The sequence below is a fragment of the Carcharhinus amblyrhynchos genome, chromosome 6 (genome assembly GCF_965287045.1).
Source record: "Carcharhinus amblyrhynchos chromosome 6, sCarAmb.v2.hapA, whole genome shotgun sequence".
Classification (NCBI taxonomy): Eukaryota; Metazoa; Chordata; class Chondrichthyes; order Carcharhiniformes; family Carcharhinidae; genus Carcharhinus; species Carcharhinus amblyrhynchos.
The window spans coordinates 85485198-85506204 of NC_137329.1; the positions used below are offsets into that span (position 1 = coordinate 85485198).

Here is a 21007-nt window from a genome sequence, read left to right on the forward strand (position 1 = left end):
CACTTCAGCCCTCCTACTCAATCTATTATACACATAGGTAACAGTCATGGAGAAATTCAGTCTAAAGCAACTGTACTAGAAATTTCAGAATCGCTAACAGAACCCAGCTTCCAAATCATGGAAGCTGGCTGAAAAGAGAAATAATCTAAAAATAAATAGGTTGTACAATGAATTTGACCATGAGCTATCAGAATCCACTTCAGTTTTCTAATCTGACACTGGGCCATGCCCAGGAACCTAAATTATTATCAAAAACCTTTTTGGGTGGGCGTGGGATTAAAAGAAATACAATCAAAAGTGAAGGGGGAAAAAATACAATAAGCACCAAATGTCAACAGCTTGTTTTTCATTCAGAATATTTTTGCCATTACATGAGTATCTGTAAATACATGGATTTTTGTTAAGAAAATGTAACTCATTTACAAATCTGTCATCCAAACGCTTTCTGCATCTTGTTGTAAGCTTATTTTTTAAAATGGTTTTTGTGTTTTCTTTATTGCTACACTACCACACCTTAAAACAAAATGCTCACAAATCCACTCAACATATCATTTGTACTTTGACCTTCCACATTCCATGGGCAGAGCCACATAGATATCAACAAAGTAGAACAGTATAATACTGATTTGTTTTCTTACAAATGTGTAACAAAGAGTATTCATTCAATAGTGATTAAGAACTTTTTATATATATATATTAAACTTTTTGCTTTAAGTAGAGCACCCATCCAGTGGTTAGTGTGCACCTTTGTCATATTTTGAGGAAAAGAAAAGCACTAATGCCCATCTAAATATTTTGTTCCATGCATATAAGCAACGAGCAATGTAAGCAAAAACTTCAGATACAGCTGGACTTCTATTTTAGGTAAAGAGTTAGAACAAATCAGAATAACCAGGAACAGCATGCAATACCACAGAAAGGTGGCACAGACTGGATTCCATCACTCAACTGAATTTCTAAACTCAACTGTTACTTTAATAAGCTAAGTGAATGGAAGGTGCCAGGAAGCAGTGGAAAAATACAGCTAAAGAATTGGCTTCAGCCTATTTGTACAAGATAGAGAACGGAGCGGTTCCCATTTAGAAACTGACATAAAACAAATAAGATACAATATGTTGCTGAGATTAGAATTCCTACTTCTAGCACCATGAAACATCATGATAAAACACATCCAACAGTGTGACCAAACTCAAAGTGTAAACAGAAAAAATAAAAAGACCATTTGTGTGATGATACAATGTTGACTTTTAATTTTTTTCTCTTTTCTTTGTCCCAGTTTATTTAAGACATTTCTTTTACACAATAAACAATTGTGACAATGTTTCTCAGTTCCATTAATCTGCTTATCACTGCTCTGCCAAGTAAACCTTTTTAGACTAGAAGAGCAGGCATCCTACTCTCTACTGTATTTTCTGTACATCGATTAACCTAGTCACCCAATCAAGTGTAACATGATCACAAGCACTACCATGTTTTTTTCTAATCGTATTTACAATGTACTATGAGGTGGTGTGGCTGTGCTTTTCCGCCCTTTTAAAATTTCTGCCTTTAAAGGCACTCTGCATGCTTGTTGGCTAAGGGATTTAAAAAAGGCCCATTCAGAAGAACATCAAATATATCTACAGCACAAAGTAAATACAGTTTATTTTGCATCTTTTAAAAGAAATCTGCTGTTCATATAAAGCAGTTTCTGCATAAGTTGTGGGTTACTTATTCAGAAAACCACTTATCCAGCAAATAGCAATGAAATAATGTTTTGTAGGATTGTGGCAGAAATGTGAAGTACCATGAAAAAATAATAAACCGATGATGAATACGAATTATTTTTCTAACGGAGTATTCTGTGAAGTCTTTTCATTTGCAACATAATAGAAGGCATGAATATAACAATGCTTCAGTGCTATCCTTGACCATCTTTTAGTTATACATGAATATATAACGGGATATTAAAATAACTGCAACAGAAATTTGTTACTTAAGGCTCTTGTATGTATGGCACCTAAGGATAGTTAGTGCAAGATTGTTCCGCTACTGTGGTAACAAATCACGCATTCAATACACTACTACACATTTGGAATGCTGTCAAAATCTTTGCACTGAACGCAGTGTGCTTTTGAGAAGCCTGAGTGTTTTTTATGCATGCTCTCAGCATGTTGAAAATACTATGTGACTGATTTCTTTCAGATTCATTCTGCTTTATATATCTGTAGTTGACTTTTGTTATCTTAGCAAATCCTCCTTAAGGACCATTGCAGCAAAAAAGTAAAGATTTTCAAAATCTGAAACTACTACACTGAAGCATTTTGATAAAGATTCACTCAACCACCCTGTAATAATTTAGAATCTGATATTACTCATGTAACAAACTTTAGCACACAATGAAATCACATAAATCTACTTTCCCACCTAACTCCTCCATACTAGACTAACTACTCTTAAAAAATAAAAAACTATGCATCATAACTTCAGTAAAATTAAGTAGTGGCACTTGCTAGAGATCTACAGTCAAAATACAAGAATTGTTTAGAGTACAATTAGTGATTGCTCCTTCAAAGTTTGAAATTAGTTGTAATAAAAAGGAGTAAATATAGTTTTTTTTAAAAGTTCAACTCCACTTTAGCTACTGGGCCTAAAATACCATGCACTCCAATCATCTATTTTGGTTTGCCTCTACCTGAGAAATGCTTTTGATTGGAAAATGGGAGAATAAGCACAAGGCCCAACACATAGAAGGTATCCAGACTTATAGAATTGAGAAAGTAATTTTTTTTGGCTTTTCCACTTTTGGAATTCTTAACATTTTACAAATTCCAGCTTATAAGTCAAGTATCCCTGGAGCTGTAGACCATTAAAAATTATCCACAGTAAGGGCACTGTATAATTCTTCAATGTATCTACAAACAGGGACCCCACCACGCTGGTACAGTATATTGTATTTCACCCTGAAAACTATGAAGTGCAGCTTTATTACTTATATTTTAAAATTAAATGTTTTTTTTTAAGTGGAGCCTGAAAGAACCCTGTACAAGTAAAATGCTCATTTATTTCATATTAGATAAATTAAAGTAAAAGTCACCAGCAGGTTATATAGTTCACTTACACACACTGAATTTGGTGCATGTCAGGGTGCTCAAAAAAGTCCTGTGAGATCTTTTGAAGGGGTTGATATCTGAAATACAATGAGTGCATGCATGTGTGACTGAAAATATCAATTCATGGATGGGCTTGAATGTAAAAGGAACTATGTAGGGACAATTGTATTCATGTGTACACATATTTGCTCTCTCCTTCATAAGGGGGAAGAGTGAATCTTGCTGTGAACAAAGATGGCACACTGAACATTTTATTTGGAAATTCCAAATTGAGGGGTTTAAGAAGCCAGCATGGTGGATGTCTTTTTTAGTCTCCACTTCTTTCAATATATAGAAAAACCAGGCTTGATATCTAATATTATTTGTATATCTGTCTCTTTTCTGTAATACTGCAATGAAATATTAGTTAGAACTGAATTCAGAAAACTGGTATAGGCAAAAGGAAATGTTAAGTGGCTTGATTGTTCAGATATGCTTTGAAGCTACACCTTGTGACAGTCAATGCATCTCTTTCATTGGAGCATGGGATGCAGTTACCTGACAACAAATTGTTTCATAAAAGCATGTACAAGCAGATTTCACAATTCAGTTTTAATTTTTTTTTAAATAACTACATTGGCAGAATTAAGATGAATTCAGTTTCAATGCACACTATCCACTGGACAGCTCCTTTGAACATCTATGCTAATAGGCCAAGACTTCTTTCCACCCTCCCCTCCCAAAGAAAATCTCAACCGTTTAATATTTTATAACTGAACAATTTGTTTTCTCTTTAGTCATCAAAAAACATTTAACCTGAAACATTTACATTGCAAGCCACACTGGAATGCTTATTGGCATTAAACCAGTAGCATCTCGTGGTTCTCTTTATTTTTGTTCACCAGTAAAAGAATATAAAATCTTGTTCATTGAAGTGTTGACTGTAATAAAATAGATTTGCATTGCACTGCACAGTTTTTCCCGGAATTGTGAAAATGGTTGAAGGGACCATACACTGCCAGAGCAGGCCTAAAGCTTCCCATGCCAAATAGCTATGGCCTCCCAAGGTGCAGACCCTTTATTATCAGGAAGACTAGCTAGTGGATCAAGTAGCTGTCCTAAATTAATCAAAGCCTACCGGAGTATCATTTACTACATAGGAAAGGAAAGGTAGTCCACAAAAATCTGTAAACCCTTTTAAAATCTGTGTCCTTTGACTCCATCATTGACATTTTCAATGCCAATTATTTGTTATGTTTCTGAGGCAGTTTCATGTACCGTGTAGCAGATATTCCCCACCCTTCCCACCAATGTCATCACTATCCCAGGGTTTGCTAAACTGTCATTTTTCTGTGATACAAATACAGTACTGGAGGAGGAAGAAACACATTTTTTGGCATTTTTTAAATATAAATCTGGCAAACCAATACAGTACTTCAAAAAAATGAAATAAAGAAAGAAAACATGGCTTCCCTAAAATACCCACGATATGGTTTAAGAAGTGATCTGCACAAAAATGTCAACAATAAGAGAAGTTGCAAAAAGTGTTTTGCATCTGTATCCTTTAAATACTTGATAAAACATGTTCCATAGGCATCAGCAGGAAAATACTGTACTTATTATCCCACCTTAAATACTAACCTCATACTTTATTTTAAATATGTGTTTCTTACCTATATTAATACTGAAAAAATTAAACTTTGTTTGAATGCTCTGAAGACCCATACATACACAATAAAACCATTTTTTGCGCGTCACCTGAATAAATATTTCAGACATTGTCTTGCATGTTTGAATTTAGTTACAGTAATGTACAATTCTAAAAAAAAATCCTCATTTCACAGGAAAACGCTTTATATGTTACAGCTTTGTTTTGTTTATTGTCAATCTACTGCAGTGTGTTCCATTGCTTTCTTCTCTCTCCCATGAAGCAAACTGGTGTTCAAAACACCTGCTTGGAGAAGTTAAAACTCTTTTTTTGAGCGGCCATTTTCTGGTTCCAGAATCAGTAGGTTAAGGCCAACATAAAAATAAAATAAAAAAATTAAAATCTCTTCAGCTCTCAAAGTAGTGGCTTAAAGTACTGCAGTCACAGCCTGTATGGTGCATTTTTTGCTCCAACAGTCTCTGCATACTGTACTGCATCGATCAGTTATCAAACCCCACTGTTTCCACACATAAAATTGTGTAAATATTCCCAAACGACAGTAATTAAGTATGGATTTGTCCAGTTCCTTTAGTTCTTTCCTTGTGATTGCTGCTTCAAGGTGGCTGGAGGGGTCCCTACAGCAGCTGAAGGCTTGATCCATGGGAGGGAAACCAACGGGGATGCTCGAGAGGTGGCTGTGGTTGTCATCATTGTAACCTGGATCACTTGCTCGCTTTGCATCAGTCTAATCAGGGTTTTCACACGCTCCAGAGAAGCCTGAGTTCCTTTCTGTTTAGCTATGAGGTTTGTTTTCAATTCTAGACATTTCTGTTAAATAAAAGTAGACAACAGTTCTTCATTTCATTGATAATAATTCATTATTCAAGTCAACATATAGATTTTATAATCCAATTACAAAACAGACCATTCAGTCTTTTAGGCTAGTGATAGCTCTTCATTGAAGATTACTATTGAAATAAGAATTCCCTGAACTTTCCTTTCCATTTTTTTCTTTGAAAAAGGCATCCAATTGCCCTTTAATATTGTAACCTGTCTCAACAGCCATTCATAGTAAACTAATCTTTTGTATGAATAATATTCTAACAACTTGCCCCTCTTTTTCCTACTGATAATCTTGTCTATTTCCTTGTTACCAATTTTCAAAAAACTGGAAACAATTTTTACTATTCATCTTTTTCAAAACTCTCATATCAAAATGAAATCTTTCTTCATGAGGATAACCTCTCCATTGCTAGTGATATTTTAATGAATGCTTGCCATTTCCTTTCTATCACTTTAATATCCTTCCTACAATAAATTGCACCCAATGTTCCAACAACAGCCTAACCTCTTGGACAAATTAAACATCACTTCCTTCATCAATTTTAATGCCTCCACTCCCAACAACCACCTAAAACTCAGAATCCTGTTTGTATTAGATTGAGGAAAGATATTGGGACTAACATGCTGACAGCATAGTATGGATGATATTCTACTGGCTGCTCACTACAGAATTTTTGTTTGAAGCCTGTTGAATATTAGAACTAGAAGATGAGAATAGCGAAAGTTAGGTCGGAACACCAAATAGAATATGCTGAAATATGAATTGACAACGAGAAAGCTTACATAAGACGATGATCCAATAACGTGACAACCAAATGTAAGGTCTGTAAACAGCATCATGTGCTGACATTGCTTGTGAAACAGATATTCAGTACTATTGAACTGAAAGCGATCAACATGTTGATACACAAAATATTTTTCTTTGTTCTGTACCAATGTTACTTAAACATGCTTTCAATTGTTTCTATAACTCTCAAATCAATACTTTTACTACGGTAGTCTTCTCTTACTGAATCTGGTTTCAGATTCCAGCATCTGCAGTAATTTGCTTTTATCCAGTCTTCTCTTACTCTCTTTGACAATAGAACTAGGGTTGTATTATTTAAATGTCATTTCACCTTTTTGAAATTTTAATATGATTGTCTTTGACTTAGGAAAACACAAATTCAAGTTGTGGGGCTTATTTTGAAAAACACCATTACTGTTCATGGTGAGCAATTTTAATTTCTTTTCATCAGTTTATTCCACACCTGCTTTTGACAGTAGTCCATCATACTGTAACACACAGCAACTGAGCATTGCCTGGTGTTTAAAATCTGAAATCTTTGCAATTAGAACAGAACCTTACAGTATTAAAGACTTTACCAATTATACAGCAATATACTTTCAAATACTTTGAATTCCATTCAACCAGTATCTCATCAATAGCTATACACGGGAGATGTATGTGTCATTAAGTAAGCAACAACAACAGGAGGGCTTGTATTTTTTTGTCCTGTTAAATTGACTCTTCACAGTTAATTGGTCATTGTATTAATAAAGCATGTCAATGAGCCAGTAAGTCAACTTTGAACTTCCAACCAGGCAGCTGCAAGCTTGATGGAATTATAATTATGATGGTACTGAAACTTGTCTTGATTATCAAAGTTTAATCACTTTTCTGACAGGCTGCTGGATGTAAAAGTCTCATGAGAACAAGAGTCTGTACGACTGAGGAGTATTGTGGCAGGGTGGGGGTGGGGAGAGACAGAGGGAGTAAATAAAAATATATAATTAATAGGACCGGTCTCATGCAGGTGTTCTATTTTATTATTCAAGGTGCTGCTTTTCTTTGATTCATTTATGGGATGTGCACGTCACTGGCTAGACCAACATTTATTGCCCATCTGTATTACAAAATGGACAATGCCATCCTATACTACTGGACAGGGAAGAGAGTACAAAAAAATGGACAAGGAAAGGAAGAAACAAAGGCATAACAGATTCTTTGATCACTTGACTACAATCAATACATAAGGGACTATCACAGTTGTGTAATCTCACCGTGACAGCATTACTGAGCAGTCTGTCCTTCAATTCCAGCTGTTCATGTTCACTCTTTAACTCACTCCCTCGTTTTAGCAGTTTCCTCTTCTCCTCTTCTTTCACTGTGGAAGTAGCAATAATTTGTAATGCTGTTATCTAAACCTAATCATTTGAATGCTACATTTTCATTTCTGGCAGCTACATGCAATTACAAACAACTTGTGTTTTAGTGCAGTGCCATACAAACATTGAGATCAGATGTCAATTCAACATAATATCATCTATAGAAATTTTGGACCAGAAACTGGATCAGCCATTTTGATAGTGGCTACAAGAGCAGTTCAAAAGGCTGGGAATTCTGTGACAAGTATTCTTCTCCTGATACCCCACAGCCTGTCCACCATCTGGAAGGCATAAGTCAGGAGTGTGATGGAATACTCCCCACTTGCCTGGATGAGTGCAACTCCAACAACACTCATAATGCTTGACATGAATAAAAACAAAGCAGTCTGCTTCTTTTGCACCCCAACCACCACTTTCAACATTCACTCCCTCCATCATTGATGCACAGTGGTAGTACTCAAACAGTTTCTGTAAAGGGACACCTTTACAGATCTATCACACATGCTTTACGGCTCAGTGGCAAGTTGAAAATCTGTCCATTCTCAGAAAAGATGGGAGTGTAAATGCCAATCAGGTCTGGAATTTAAACTTTGGTGATCTTGGAAGTTATCCAGTGATCGAGTGTGGTATCACTTTGGCTGTAATTAACAAGCCATTGCTGGTATCAGACATTCACTATACTTTCATACCTGCTTTATGTGCAAGGTAGGAATGGACGATAGCGAGGGTTCCAGGCCATGACACGTTATCTTCCTTCTTTAATACCTAAATAGGCAAAAAAAGATACATTTTATTGAACTGTAGAAAATGATTTGCTTGTCTCTCTCAAATAAGTAGGTCCTGGGATTACTGATTTGAATAATACATTATAAAAGATAAACTAACCTCAAAACTAGAGCTTTCAACGCAGACTTGTCCAAAAGAAAACGTTTACATTTACACTTTATTTCAAGTGTTTCATGAACGTCTCAAAGTATTTCCAGTACAATGCATTACTTCAGATTAGTGACTGTCCTTGAGGAGGCAATCTTGGTAGCCATTTAATCAATGAGAACAATGAGAAGTTCATTTATTCATGGCGGGGTTGGTTGAGAGATAAACAAGTTATTCAGACTATAAGAGGCCTCCCTACTCCTCTTTAATTAGTGTCTTGCAATTAATTATTTGTAATGGGGCCCTGGTGCTCCAGATACCTTGTGCACAAGATATGTGAAAAGTGTCATTGAACATGTTGATCAGCACTGGAGTACACCAGCAACGAAACAAGAATAAGAACGCAAATATTTTTTTCTGCTTCAGAGCATTATTTGGGCTATTTCCCACAATATTTCAAACTTCCACTGACCAGGTTTAAGGGGGGAGGGGATGTTCTTCCAGTTGACACCTTACAGGGTAAGTATTGATAGACAACTTAAGAGAAAATCCCATAATTTAGTCATACTGAGGTCTTGTGAAGGTGCCAGAATATTATGACAGTGTGTTTAGTGACTTCTTTGGAATTTTCATTTACACCATTTGATAGTTAGGCTGAATCCTTGGACACAACCAGAAAATACATAACAGTAAGTATTAGAAAGGCACATCAAGTCAGACAGCATTAAGAGAGAAAATAGACAAGTCAACACTGTAGATGTAATCCCTCACCAGAATGGAAAAAAATGTACTATCATTTAAATAGCCAGAATAAAAGTGACAGGAACAACATCTCTGATCAAGGAATAAATCTGATCTGTTGAAAGGTAACAAGAATGTTAGATGGTTGAGATAATCTTTCAATCAGATGATGAGAAGTGTGGTGGCAGTGTGTTAAAGATCACCTCAGGGAGTCCCGAGTTGCTGTGGCAATATACACTGTTACGTGCATATTGCGATCCAGAACCCTGGATGGCAATGCTAGAGGTTCCAACTTTCTTTCTAACATATGACTGACCAAGAATCTCTGCTGTCCATACCACCTACCATTACTGTGTAATGGAAGAATTGGCAGGTTGCCAATCAACATATTTGGCCATATGCTCTTTCCAGTTGGGGTGAGACTCAAACCCAGAGATTCTGACTCACAAAGGCAGGGATGCTACCCAATGGGCCACAAGACCTCCAATTCAAGAAAAAGTGTAAAATAAAGAACAAATATGAACAGCTGAGGCAGCAGTAGGTGAAACAGGGGAAGTTGTCCAAAGTCTGAAGAAAAACAGGCCTGCACGATGATCAAGGCATCCTCTGCCACCCCAAAGTGTTCTCATGAAGGGACTCCATCACCACGCCATTCCAACGCATTCTCTTCCTCTCCAGTCTGTCCCAAGAATTCTATCCTCCACCTCTAGAATCCCCATTTTGAAGAACGTAGAACTTGTAATTAAGGTATGAAATTATTAAAGTCAAATTTCAGGCCAAAAGGCTGCATAAGGTTCTATGTATAGATATGATGCCATTCCTGGAGTTTGAGTATTGTAGAAGGTCTAGAATGGAGAGCTCAGAGTAGGGGTGAAACAGACAGAAAGACAGACAGGAAGTTAAGGCAAATGATAGGGAGCAAAGGTCACATTTAGAGACAGAATGCTCAATAATATGGTCACTTAATCCATTTTCTCCATGTAGGGTTAGCAAATACAAATGCTGCAATGTCTACTTATTAACCTCCTCCCCACTTCACTGTCCAGAAATCCAAATTCTGTTTAAGACAACATTTCACCCCATCCATGCACTTCCAAACTATCGGTCGAGGAGCCTGATAGGATCAGAAAAGTCACATCTGGGGTCAGCGAGCTTCCCTTCCTCCGAGGCAACAATGGCTGTGAGAACACTCCCCACTCTAGAAACTATGGGGGGGTGCGGCAATCCTGGGCCCACTGAATGGATTGGATGCCTCCAGACAACAAGGGACAGATGGTTGAGCCCAAAATGCTTTTTAATCTTAGAAAATATGTTTGGCATACGTGTGATCACATCTGAGATGTTTGTGCAAGTGCATGCTAGCAATGCGAAATGAGTCAGTGATTGGAGAAAAGGAAAAGAGGCTGGATGATGTGGTGAGAAATTGTCTCTCAGGACACCATGCTAGAATTAATCTGTTCCCTTAGTGACTCATTTTTCTTCTCAGGCTTTTAGCCTCTCAAATTCACTTATTTCCCATTGTCTCAAATATCACACATTCATTATTTCTCTTACACTTCTTCCCCTGATTCGGTAGAAAAACCACCATATCTGTCTACATTTGTTTTAATTGATTTCAAGTCATATTATAGGTATGTTTTTTCTTAAATCTCCCCTCTGATCTTTGTTTCGAGTCCATTTTAATGTTTGTCATTTTTCTACCTCTGATGAAGGATTACACTTGAAACATTAACTTGCTTGCTCTCCATAAATGATAACTGTGTTGCTGTGTTTCTAATATGTTCTGTTTTGCTCTAAATTTCCAACATATTTTTCTACTCTTTAAATTAGTTAATGTGACAGTTTGTGCCCTCTCATCAGTTTTTCAGGATGGATTTACAGAAGGGAAATCATGCTTGACAAATCTATTGGAATTTTTTGAGAATGTAATTAGTAGAATTGCCGAGGAGAACCAGTGGATGTGGTTTATTTAGAATTTTGAGAAGGCTTTTGACAAGATCTCACATAACAGGCTACTATGGATTGCAGGTAAAGTCTTGAGATAGATAGAAAGCTGTTCAGTAGATAGGAAGCAAGAGCATAAATGGGTCTTTTTCTGATTGGCAGTCAGTGACTAGTGGGGTTCCGCAGGGATCTGTGCTAGAACCCCAACTGTTCACATTATACAATAATGAATTGGAAGAGGGAACTGAATGTATTATCTCTAAATTTGCTGATGATACAAGGTTGGGTGGGAGGGCGAGCTGTGAGAAGGATGCAGAGATGCTTCAGCATGATTTCGACAGGCTGAGTGTGTGGGCATCTGCATGGCAGATGCAGTATAACGTGGATAAATCTGAGGTTATCCACTTTGGTAGCAATAATAGGAAGACTGATTATTACTTGAATGGATGTAAACTGAGAGGGGTGGATACTCAACGAGACCTTGGAGTCCTTCTGCATCAGTTGCTGAAAGTAAGCACACAGATACAACAGGCAGTAAAGAAGGCAAAGGGTATGTTGGCCTTCATAGCTACAGGATTTGAGTATAGGGATAGGGATGTTTTGCTGCAATTGTATTGGGCATTGGTGAGGCCACACCTGGAGTAATGCGTGCAGTTTTGGTGTCCTTGTCTGGAGGAAGGATACCTTGCTGGACGGGGAGTACAGCACAGGATGGCAGGTCTGAGGACAGACTAAATTGGTTAGGATTATATTCACTGGAGTTTGTAAGAGTGAGGGGATCCCATAGAAATTTATAAAATTCTAACAGGGTAGAAAGAGTAGATTCAGAAAGAATGTTGCCAATTGTGCGGGAGTGCAGAACAAGGGAGTCATAGGAAAATGGGCAAACCTTTTAAAAAGGAAGTGAGGAGAAATTTCTTCACCCTGAGGGTTTTGAATGTATGGAATTCACTACCACAGAATGCAGTTGAGGCCAAAACATCTGATTTCAAGAAGAAATTAGATACAGCTCTTGGGCCTAAAGGAATCAAGGGATATGGGAAGGGGTGTGTGTGTGTGTGTGTGTGTGTGTGTGTGTGTGTGTGTGTGTGTGTGTGTGTGTGTGTGTGTGTGTGTGTGTGTGTGTGCGCGTGCGCGTCGGGGGTGGAGAAAGAGATTGGGATATTGAATTCGATGATCAGCCACAAGCATAATGAAGCATAATGGCAAAGCAGGCTTGGAGAGCCTACTCCTGCTTCTAGTTTCTATGTTTTCAAGCACTCAGTTGTGACTTGGATTCCACTTGTACAGATGGATATTAATTGGATATGTCCCAAGGTTAATTTTCCTTCTTCAATTATAACAGATCAAGATTGTATGCTGCTTTGCAAACAGAATCTGCATCATCAAGCAGGATGTGCTCCAGGCCTTTTGCAAGGTCTTTGCTACATTTGCATTTTCGGGATACGCGATTCTCTCATCACTCAGAATGTGGTTTTCTCCGTTCTCGGGGAATAAAGTTTCCAAAACTATTAATGACGCAGTCAATAATTATTAAGTGCGAAAATCTCCTGTGATGAGCGTCGGTGCACAAAGTACAAACCACATGTTACAGGCTGGTTTGGGAGGGCCGCTATTGAGTAAATCTGTAGGGCGCTTTGAAAATGTGTGGGTATTACAGCTGTTTTGGAAGTGGCGTACAGGTTCAAATTCAATGTAATAATTTGCATTTATATAGCACCTCTAATGTATAAAATCCAAGTACTTAAACAAAAAAAGCACTTCACAGAAGTGTAGTCCAAAAATAATTGATTTAAAACTAAATAGAGGAGTGGCTAAAAGCCAAACAGAATCGTCTTAAGGAAATAGTGAGAGAGAGAGATTGAAAGGCAGAAGGGTTTAAGTGGTGACGCCACAAAGGGATTTCAACATAACTATAAGATTTATAAACTTGAAGTACTGAAAGACTGGGTGCAATGTGGATCAGCAAGAACAGGGGTGCTAGATGATCGCGATATGTCAAGGTCAGCCGAATTTTGGATAGGTTTTCAAAAGGGATTATGAAATTGCCTCAAGAAGGGCAAAGGTTGGCAGTGTCAGAGATAATGTGGCTAAGACAGGGTAGCTGGATTATTTGAAGCATTTTTCATGTGTGCACCTATACATCTGCATGGTTCACACGAGTCCAATCCTATCCATACCTGACATGCAAACATATGCACGTTCAACAAAGGACACTGGATTGCAATTGGAAGCAGAAATGTGGTAATTTTCCTTTCTAAAAAGAGGAGGACTAAACTTATTTGAAACTCCAGCTAAAGTAAGCCAACTCAGAAAATTCTGGAATTTTCCAGGTCTGCAGAGTTGAGATACTCACTTCCTTAATCAAGTGAGTCAATATTAAACTATCTGTATTAGTAAATTCTTTGAAAAATAAAAAGCTGAGCCTGTACCTTTTCCTGGCACCTGGGGCAGACCCACACACCCTTGGGAATGGTCTTGAGGGGGGGCTCTAAGCATTCCAGATGATAGACACGAGAGCAAGTGTCACACAGAAGTAGCTGACCACTGCGTTTGCACACTGTACAGTAATCCTCATGGATATCATCCTGCAAAATCAAGACCACACAAATCACAATATTAATTGAAATGAATTTTCATGATTTCCTAAAGGAAGTTTGGAAACTTTGAGTGACTTGACATGAACTTTCCTCCATCACCAGCATGATATTATCACAGAACGTATCTTCCCCTTTGTTCCCTTCATGGCAATCTGAAGTGACTACTCTCTCACCCTGGTCCACTCCGTTATCACCTTCAACTCCTGAACCTTTCCCATGGTTGCCTGGGCCTTGCTCTGACTCTGGTGTTGCTTCAATAAAATCATGGCAAACCTCCCCTCTTCAACTGCCTTTGATGAATCTTTCAGCTAACTAAGCCACTCAATCAAAAAAAATCAGTAATCATATCGTGGTAACTGGTCATAATTACTCATGTAACAGCAAATCCCATTAAACCTCACAGGCAATGAAACATCTTCCCCTTTGCTCCCCTCATGGCACTTTTACTTAATGCGCAGATCGGAATATACTTGGAAAGTATATTGTGAAAAATTATTATTCACATGAATAAGCAATTGCATTATTTTAAATGTAGATATTTGCTAAAAAGTGGCCTGGGAAAATAAAAGCTTAGAAAGAAAATCCTTCTCAATTGCAACACAGTCTCCAGAATAAAGAAGCCACAAACAAAAATATAGACAGCGTGACATTTTTATTCTGAGATTAAACAATGCTAGAGCTCAATAAAAATGGCCAATATTAACCAACTATGGCACAATTTGAGTCTCCAAACCAGTGTCCTTGAAAATTTGTTTTTTTTTGCAAATATGATGGTTTCCTAATGATCCTCACTGATTGCTGCAATCCCCTCCAGAATGCTGCACTAATGGATTGCATTAACTGATAAATGCAACATTTTAAAAGCAACAATAATATTTTTGGATGTAACACACTAATGCTTAAATATAAAGATTTATATTATATAAAGCAGTATATCAATATATGCTTTATGCTTCTGCAGTAATAAAAGTCCCAAATATTTGAATGCCAAGCGATTCACACAGGGAAAAGCCACAGAATGTAGGAGACATACCTTCCAACAAAGATCCTCATTGGCTTGCGTGTTAAGGAAAGAGGCAGAAACATGTTAGTAAGAGCTGATCTGTGCAACAGCCTGGATTGAGGATTTTAACATGGATTCACTGAGTAAACCAAGTACAAATAGCAGTGACTGGAGGCACCTGGATTACCTGGATGACACCAGACTATGAAGACACTGAAAATTAGACAAAAGATAAAACTTGTGGGGATGGGTGGGGTGGGGCTGTAGGGGAGAAAAAAAGGAAAACCAGAACAGATGTGCCAGTCTCAAAGTTAGTGATCATCACAGTTTGGTATGGCTCCTGTTCTGCCCAAGACTGCAAAAAAGATTGTAAATGTAGCCCAATCCATCATGCAAACCAGCCTCCCATCTACTGACTCTGTCTGCACTTTCCACTGCCTCAGCAAAACAGCCAGCATAACAAAGGATCCCATACACCCAGGACATTTTCGCTTCCACCGGGAAAGAGCTTCAAAAGTTTGAGATCTCATACCAACCGACTCAAGAACAGCTTCTTCCCTGCTGCCATCAGACTTTTGAATGGACCTACCTCGTATTAATTTGATCTTTCTCTAACAACCTAGCTGTGATTGTGACAGTACATTCAGCACCCTCTTATTTCCTTCTCTATGAATGGTATAGCACGCAAGAAACAATACTTTTCACTGTATGATAGTACATGACAAAAAAAAACAAATCAAAACTCAATTCCCTGATTTAAGTGTTATCTTTGGTTAATAACAAATAAATAAACAAATAAACATCTACATTCATAATATCTAAATCACAGAAGAGGCTCATTTGTACCCTCAAAAATAAAAGTTGTATTGACTCCCATTACTTACTTGAAATAAATTTCACCTATAATTTCACAGTTATATCTTTGACCCTGTATTTGTAAGTATTGCCTGTGTTGCCAAACAATTTGCTTGGAATTGAAGCAATGAAAAATGTTTGTAATTACAATTACCCAAACATCTTTAGGTTAGGGTTTTGTTTTAAATTGAAAATTAGGAATAGGTTTCCTAACAGGTGTGGAAAAAATTACAGATACACTTGACAGCATCTCCTTTAAAATAGACTGCAAGGTTATGAATCCAAACTCTAGTATTGAGAAGTTGAGAAAGGATACAGAACGCTGCACTCCCATCAAGATATTTGAATTATTGTCACATGTATTGGTATATAGTGAGAAGTATTGTTTCTTGTGCACTACACAGACAAAGCATACCGTTCATTGAGAAAGAGAGAGTGCTGTATGTAGTGTTACAGTCATAGCTAGGGTGTAGAGAAAAATCAACTTAATGCAAAAGGTAGGTCCATTCAAAAGTCTGATATCAGCAGGGAAGAAGCTGTTCTTGAGTCGGTTGGTACGTGACCTCAGACTTTTATATCTTTTTCCTGAAGGAAGGTGGTGGAAGGGAGAATGTCCGGGATGTGTGGGATGCTTAATTATGGTGGTTGTTTAACCAAGGCAGCGGGACAGAGTCAATGGTTCGGAGGCTCACTGAGTGACGGACTGGGCTTTGTTCACAACCCTTTGTAGCTTCTTGCAGTTTTGGTTGGTGCAGGAACCATACCAAGCTGGAATATAACCAGAAAGAATGCTTTCTATGGTGCATCTATAAAAGTTGACGACAGTCATAGCCGACATTCCAAATTTCCTTAATCTTCTGAGAAAGTAGAGGCATTGGTGGGCTTTCTTAACTGAAGTGTCAGCATGGGGGCAGGCTATTGGTGACCTGGACACTTAAAACTTGAAACTCTCAACCATTTCTACTTCATCCCCATTGATGCCAAGAAAGGCATGCCTTATGTTACGCTTCCTAAAGTTGATAACATCTCCTTCGTTTTGTTGACATTGAAGGAGAAATTGTTACACTGCACCAGTTCACCAGATACTCTCTCTCTTTCCTGTACTCCATCTCGTCATTGTTTGAAATCCGACCCACTACAGTGGTGTTATCAGCAAACTTGAAAATCAAGGTGGAGGGGAATTTGGCCAAACAGTCAAAAGGTGTATAACGAGTATAGTCAATCCCTAATTACCCTTGAGAAGATGGTGGTGAACTGCCTTCTTGACTGCTGCAGTCTCTGAGGTGTAGGTACACAGGGAATTCCAGGATTTTAACCCAGCAATAGTGAAGGAATGGCAATATATTTCCAGATGAGAATGGTGAGTGGCTTGAAGGAGAACTTCCGGTGATGATGTTCCCATATATCTGCCCTTGTTCTTCTAGATTTTAGTAGTCATGCGTTTGGAAAGTGTTGTCTAAGGAGCTTTGGTGAGTTCCTGCAGTGCTTCTTGTAGATGGTACATACTGCTGTCACTGTATATTAGTGGTGGCACAAATTGCCCTTTTTGGTCCCTTATCAGACTGACTCTCCATTTAACCCCTTTTGCTACTTACGTACCACTGGCCAAGAGAAAACTTTGGGATTTCCTTTTATGTTAGCTGTAAGTTTCTTTTCTTACTCCCCCTTTGCTTCTCTTATTTGCTTTTTCACCTCCCCACAGAACCTTTTATTTTCAGCTTGGTTTTCAATTGTATTTTTCACCTGACATATGTTTTCCTCTCAATCTTAACTTTTATCCCTTTTGTCATCCAGGGAACTCCGGCTTTGTTGGCCCTATCTTTCCCTTTTGAGGGAATGACTGTTTGAATTCTCTTCTTTGAAGGTAGCTCACTGTTCAGTGATTGCTTTTCCCACCAATCTTTGATTCCAGTTTATTTGACCCAGATCTGCTTTTGCCCTTTGAAGTTCATCTTCCCCCAGTTACTTTTCTAGCCAGAATTACTTCTATGATACAACTATTGCTGTCCCTTAAAATGTTCTCCTGCTGATACTGAAATTGGAGAACTGGAGAAAAACACTAGGACAGTGACTTGAAGATCAGCAGACCAAAGAACCAATTTACAGCCTATCACTTTTAGCCTGAAGAAGAGGATCAGAGTGAAGGTGGAAGAAGTGGAAATGGTCAAGAACTTCAAGTTTCTAGGTGTCCAGATCATCAACAACCTGTCCTGGTCCTTCCATGCTGAGATTATAGTTAAGGAACCCACCAATCCCTCTACTTTCTCAGGAGGCTAAGGAAATTTGGCAACTGCACTAACGACGCTCACCAACTTTTACAGTTGCGTCAGAGAAAGCATTCTTTCTGGTTGTATCACAGCTTGGTTTGGCTCCTGCTCTGTTTGAGACAGCAAAAAAAATACAAAGGGTCATGAACAAAAGCCCAGCTCGTCCCACAAATCAGCTTCCCACCCATTGACTCTGTCGACACTTTTGGCTGTCTTGGAAAAACAGCCAGCATAATCAAGGACCCCATGCGCCCCATAAATACTCTCTTCCACCTTCTTCTGTCAGGAGAGAAGTCTGAGGTCATGTACAAACCAACTCAAGAACAGCTTCTTCCCTGCTGCCATCAGACTTTTGAAAGGATCTACCTTGTATTAAGTTAATCTTTCCCTACACGCTAGCTATGACTAACACCACATTCTGCACTCTCTTCTTTTCTATGAATGGGATGCTTTGTCTGTATAGCACACAAGAAACAATGTTTCTCACTGTACACCAATACGTGACCATAATAAATCAAATCAAAAAGATTATGAGTGAAGACTTGAAGAAAATGAGTGATTTCCAGCATCTGGGGGTGGTGATAGAAGATGGAAATATGGAAATGGAAACTAAGCCATGGATTAGCTCTGGTTGTAGTATTTGGAAGTGCCTAAATGGAAAGGAAGAATGTACAATTGCAAGACCAGCCTTGTTGTATAGTGCAGAAACCTGGGCAAAGTCAATGAGGGGGGGAAACAAAACTGGATACTAATGGGGTCTGGATCCTGAAATGGCTGCGTGGAGTAGTGAGAAAGGACAAGATCAGGATATCTGGGGTCAGTGAAGTTTGTCTGAGCAAAGAAAGTATCTGAGAAGCCATTTTGGGAAGGAATGTCTACTACTAGATACTAATGACATCAAGGAATATGGGGTTAGTGCAGGGAAATGATCAGTTGCATGACACAGCAGGTTCAAGGAGCTGAATGATCTGAGAGCTACAAAACTGTTACTGAAAAAGTGTCCTATATCTAATGGGAAAAATGCAGTGTCATAGGTGGGTAAGATAAACATATACTTTGGAAACTCCTCTGAACATTCAAACAGAGCAAATAAAGAAACATTCCCTTTGTCCAAACTACTTTTAAAAATGTACAGATACATCCAAATAGGAATGTCCTACACAAGATCAAAATTCCAATGTCCAAACTCAGACTACAACTGGGAGATGTTATATGGTATTCAAAAGCATGATGATTTCCCACACCTCTATTCTCTTTTCCTTCAACAACCATACAAGAGAAAATGGTTTCAAACCCTTCCTCAGAATGCACCAGGGACTACTAATAAAACATGAATAATGGATACTGACATGACAGACCTCAGACTCAAAGCACATAAAATTGGTGCACATTTTGGTTATGCGGCATACATTTCAAGTTGAAGTGTATCCTGCAAGTCAGATTTCATATCAGCTCTGAAAGCGACTTGAAGTTTTTTAATCTCACCATTAAAATGACTAGAGACTTTATACACAGCCTCTTCCCTAATATTTAGTAATTAAAGCAGTTATTTTCTGAAAACACTATGTTCCAATAAACCTTTCAACACAATGCAGCAAGATTAATTGGCTGTAGTAATTAATTCACACTCCTGATATTCAATTAATATAAATAGGCAAAAATAAATAGATATGCTTAAATCATACACTGAGGGCCAGTGTTGCGTTACTAGACTCTTCACACAAACCTACCAATCACACCAAGGGTGACCACCGATGAATGGCGATAAATACTTTGGTTTTTTTTTGAAGATGTACAGCAAAATATACAAGTTAAAGGAAAGCTCAACGTGCACACTTTATTAGAGCAACAACGCCACACTTACTGCTGGGTCACATGCCATATAACGCCACTTCCTGCAATGATGGTGCACACTCACCACTTACACATCCAATTAAAGCAATATCACAACATGCCCCTTGTCCCTCAAGTAGAAAATTACACAATAATAATAAATACACAAAACATAACAGAATTGCTACGAGCGCTATTTGTATAATGATTTGACTTCCAACCATCTTTGAAGACTCACTAAAATGTAATGATGATTCACTCCTGATTTACATGATAGTAAAACACTTCTGAGATCTGGAATCATCAATACAGTGTTCGTGACTTGTCAATTTCAATGCTTGGTATTCTTCAGTGGTCCTCAGATCTCAGACATGAATATGTCCTCAATGCCAACAAAGTGCCGGATAAGATGCAGTTAGACAATTCCATTAATTGACATCTCAACATTATTCTGTTAGTTCTTGTGACTTTACATGATCCTGACTCATGCAAACTTTAGATACCTCTGAGGGAACCATGTTTTTTTCTGTTGGGTGAATAACTCAAAACTTTTGCCAAGTTAGCTAGGCAATTTCACACCTGCCTTCTGATCATGAGTAGACTTCATCTTCTCCTGCTTCTCCAGTAGCCTTTCCTGCACTGATGGTTGATGACCCATGGGCAGCACAGTAGCACATTGATTAGCACTGCTGCTTCACAGCTCCAGGGACCTGGGTTTCAATCCTGGCTCAGGTCACTGTCTGTGTGGAGTTTGCACATTCTCCCTGTGTCTGCATGGGTTTCCTCCGGGTGCTCCGCTTTCCTCCCACAGTCCAAAGACGTGCAGGCTAGGTTGATTGGCCATTCTAAATTGCCCTTAGCGTCTCGGGATGCATAGGTTAGAGGGATTAGTGGGTAAATATGTGGGGATATGGGGATTGTGGTTGGTACAGACTTGATGGGCCAAATGGCCTCTTTCTGCACTGTAGGATTCTATGATTTCTATGACCCAGAAGTGTCATTCTGACCTGACTCCCAAACATGGTAATCTCATGTTTAATAGTGTCACCTGTAAGTGCAACATAGCAACTTGGAAATCTTACTCTTTTCCCTGCACTTCACAACAAGCAGTCTAACCAGACCATTAGGTGTAGGATAACATGGAGAAGCTGCTACATGGTTAGGGCCTACTCAATATCCTG

The 21007-nt window shown here is 38.3% G+C and overlaps 1 protein-coding gene across 5 annotated transcripts in view; it reads right to left on the reverse strand.

The window, feature by feature from the left end:
- Window positions 1-288: 288 nt before the first annotated feature.
- phf21b (PHD finger protein 21B) overlaps window positions 289-21007 on the reverse strand; it is a 209628-nt gene continuing 188909 nt past the window's right edge. For 3 of the 5 annotated variants that reach the window (XM_080190852.1, XM_080190854.1, XM_080190851.1), the window contains 5 exons: window positions 14902-14924; window positions 13701-13856; window positions 8400-8475; window positions 7606-7709; window positions 290-5547 (listed from right to left, as the gene is read on the reverse strand). In XM_080190852.1, coding sequence (XP_080046978.1) covers window positions 5308-5547; window positions 7606-7709; window positions 8400-8475; window positions 13701-13856; window positions 14902-14924 — 599 coding nt within the window. In that variant the 3' untranslated portion in view covers window positions 290-5307. Of the gene's footprint in view, window positions 5548-7605; window positions 7710-8399; window positions 8476-13700; window positions 13857-14901; window positions 14925-21007 lie in introns of all 5 variants that reach the window. The other 2 variants (XM_080190853.1, XM_080190855.1) reach the window with 2 other exon arrangements.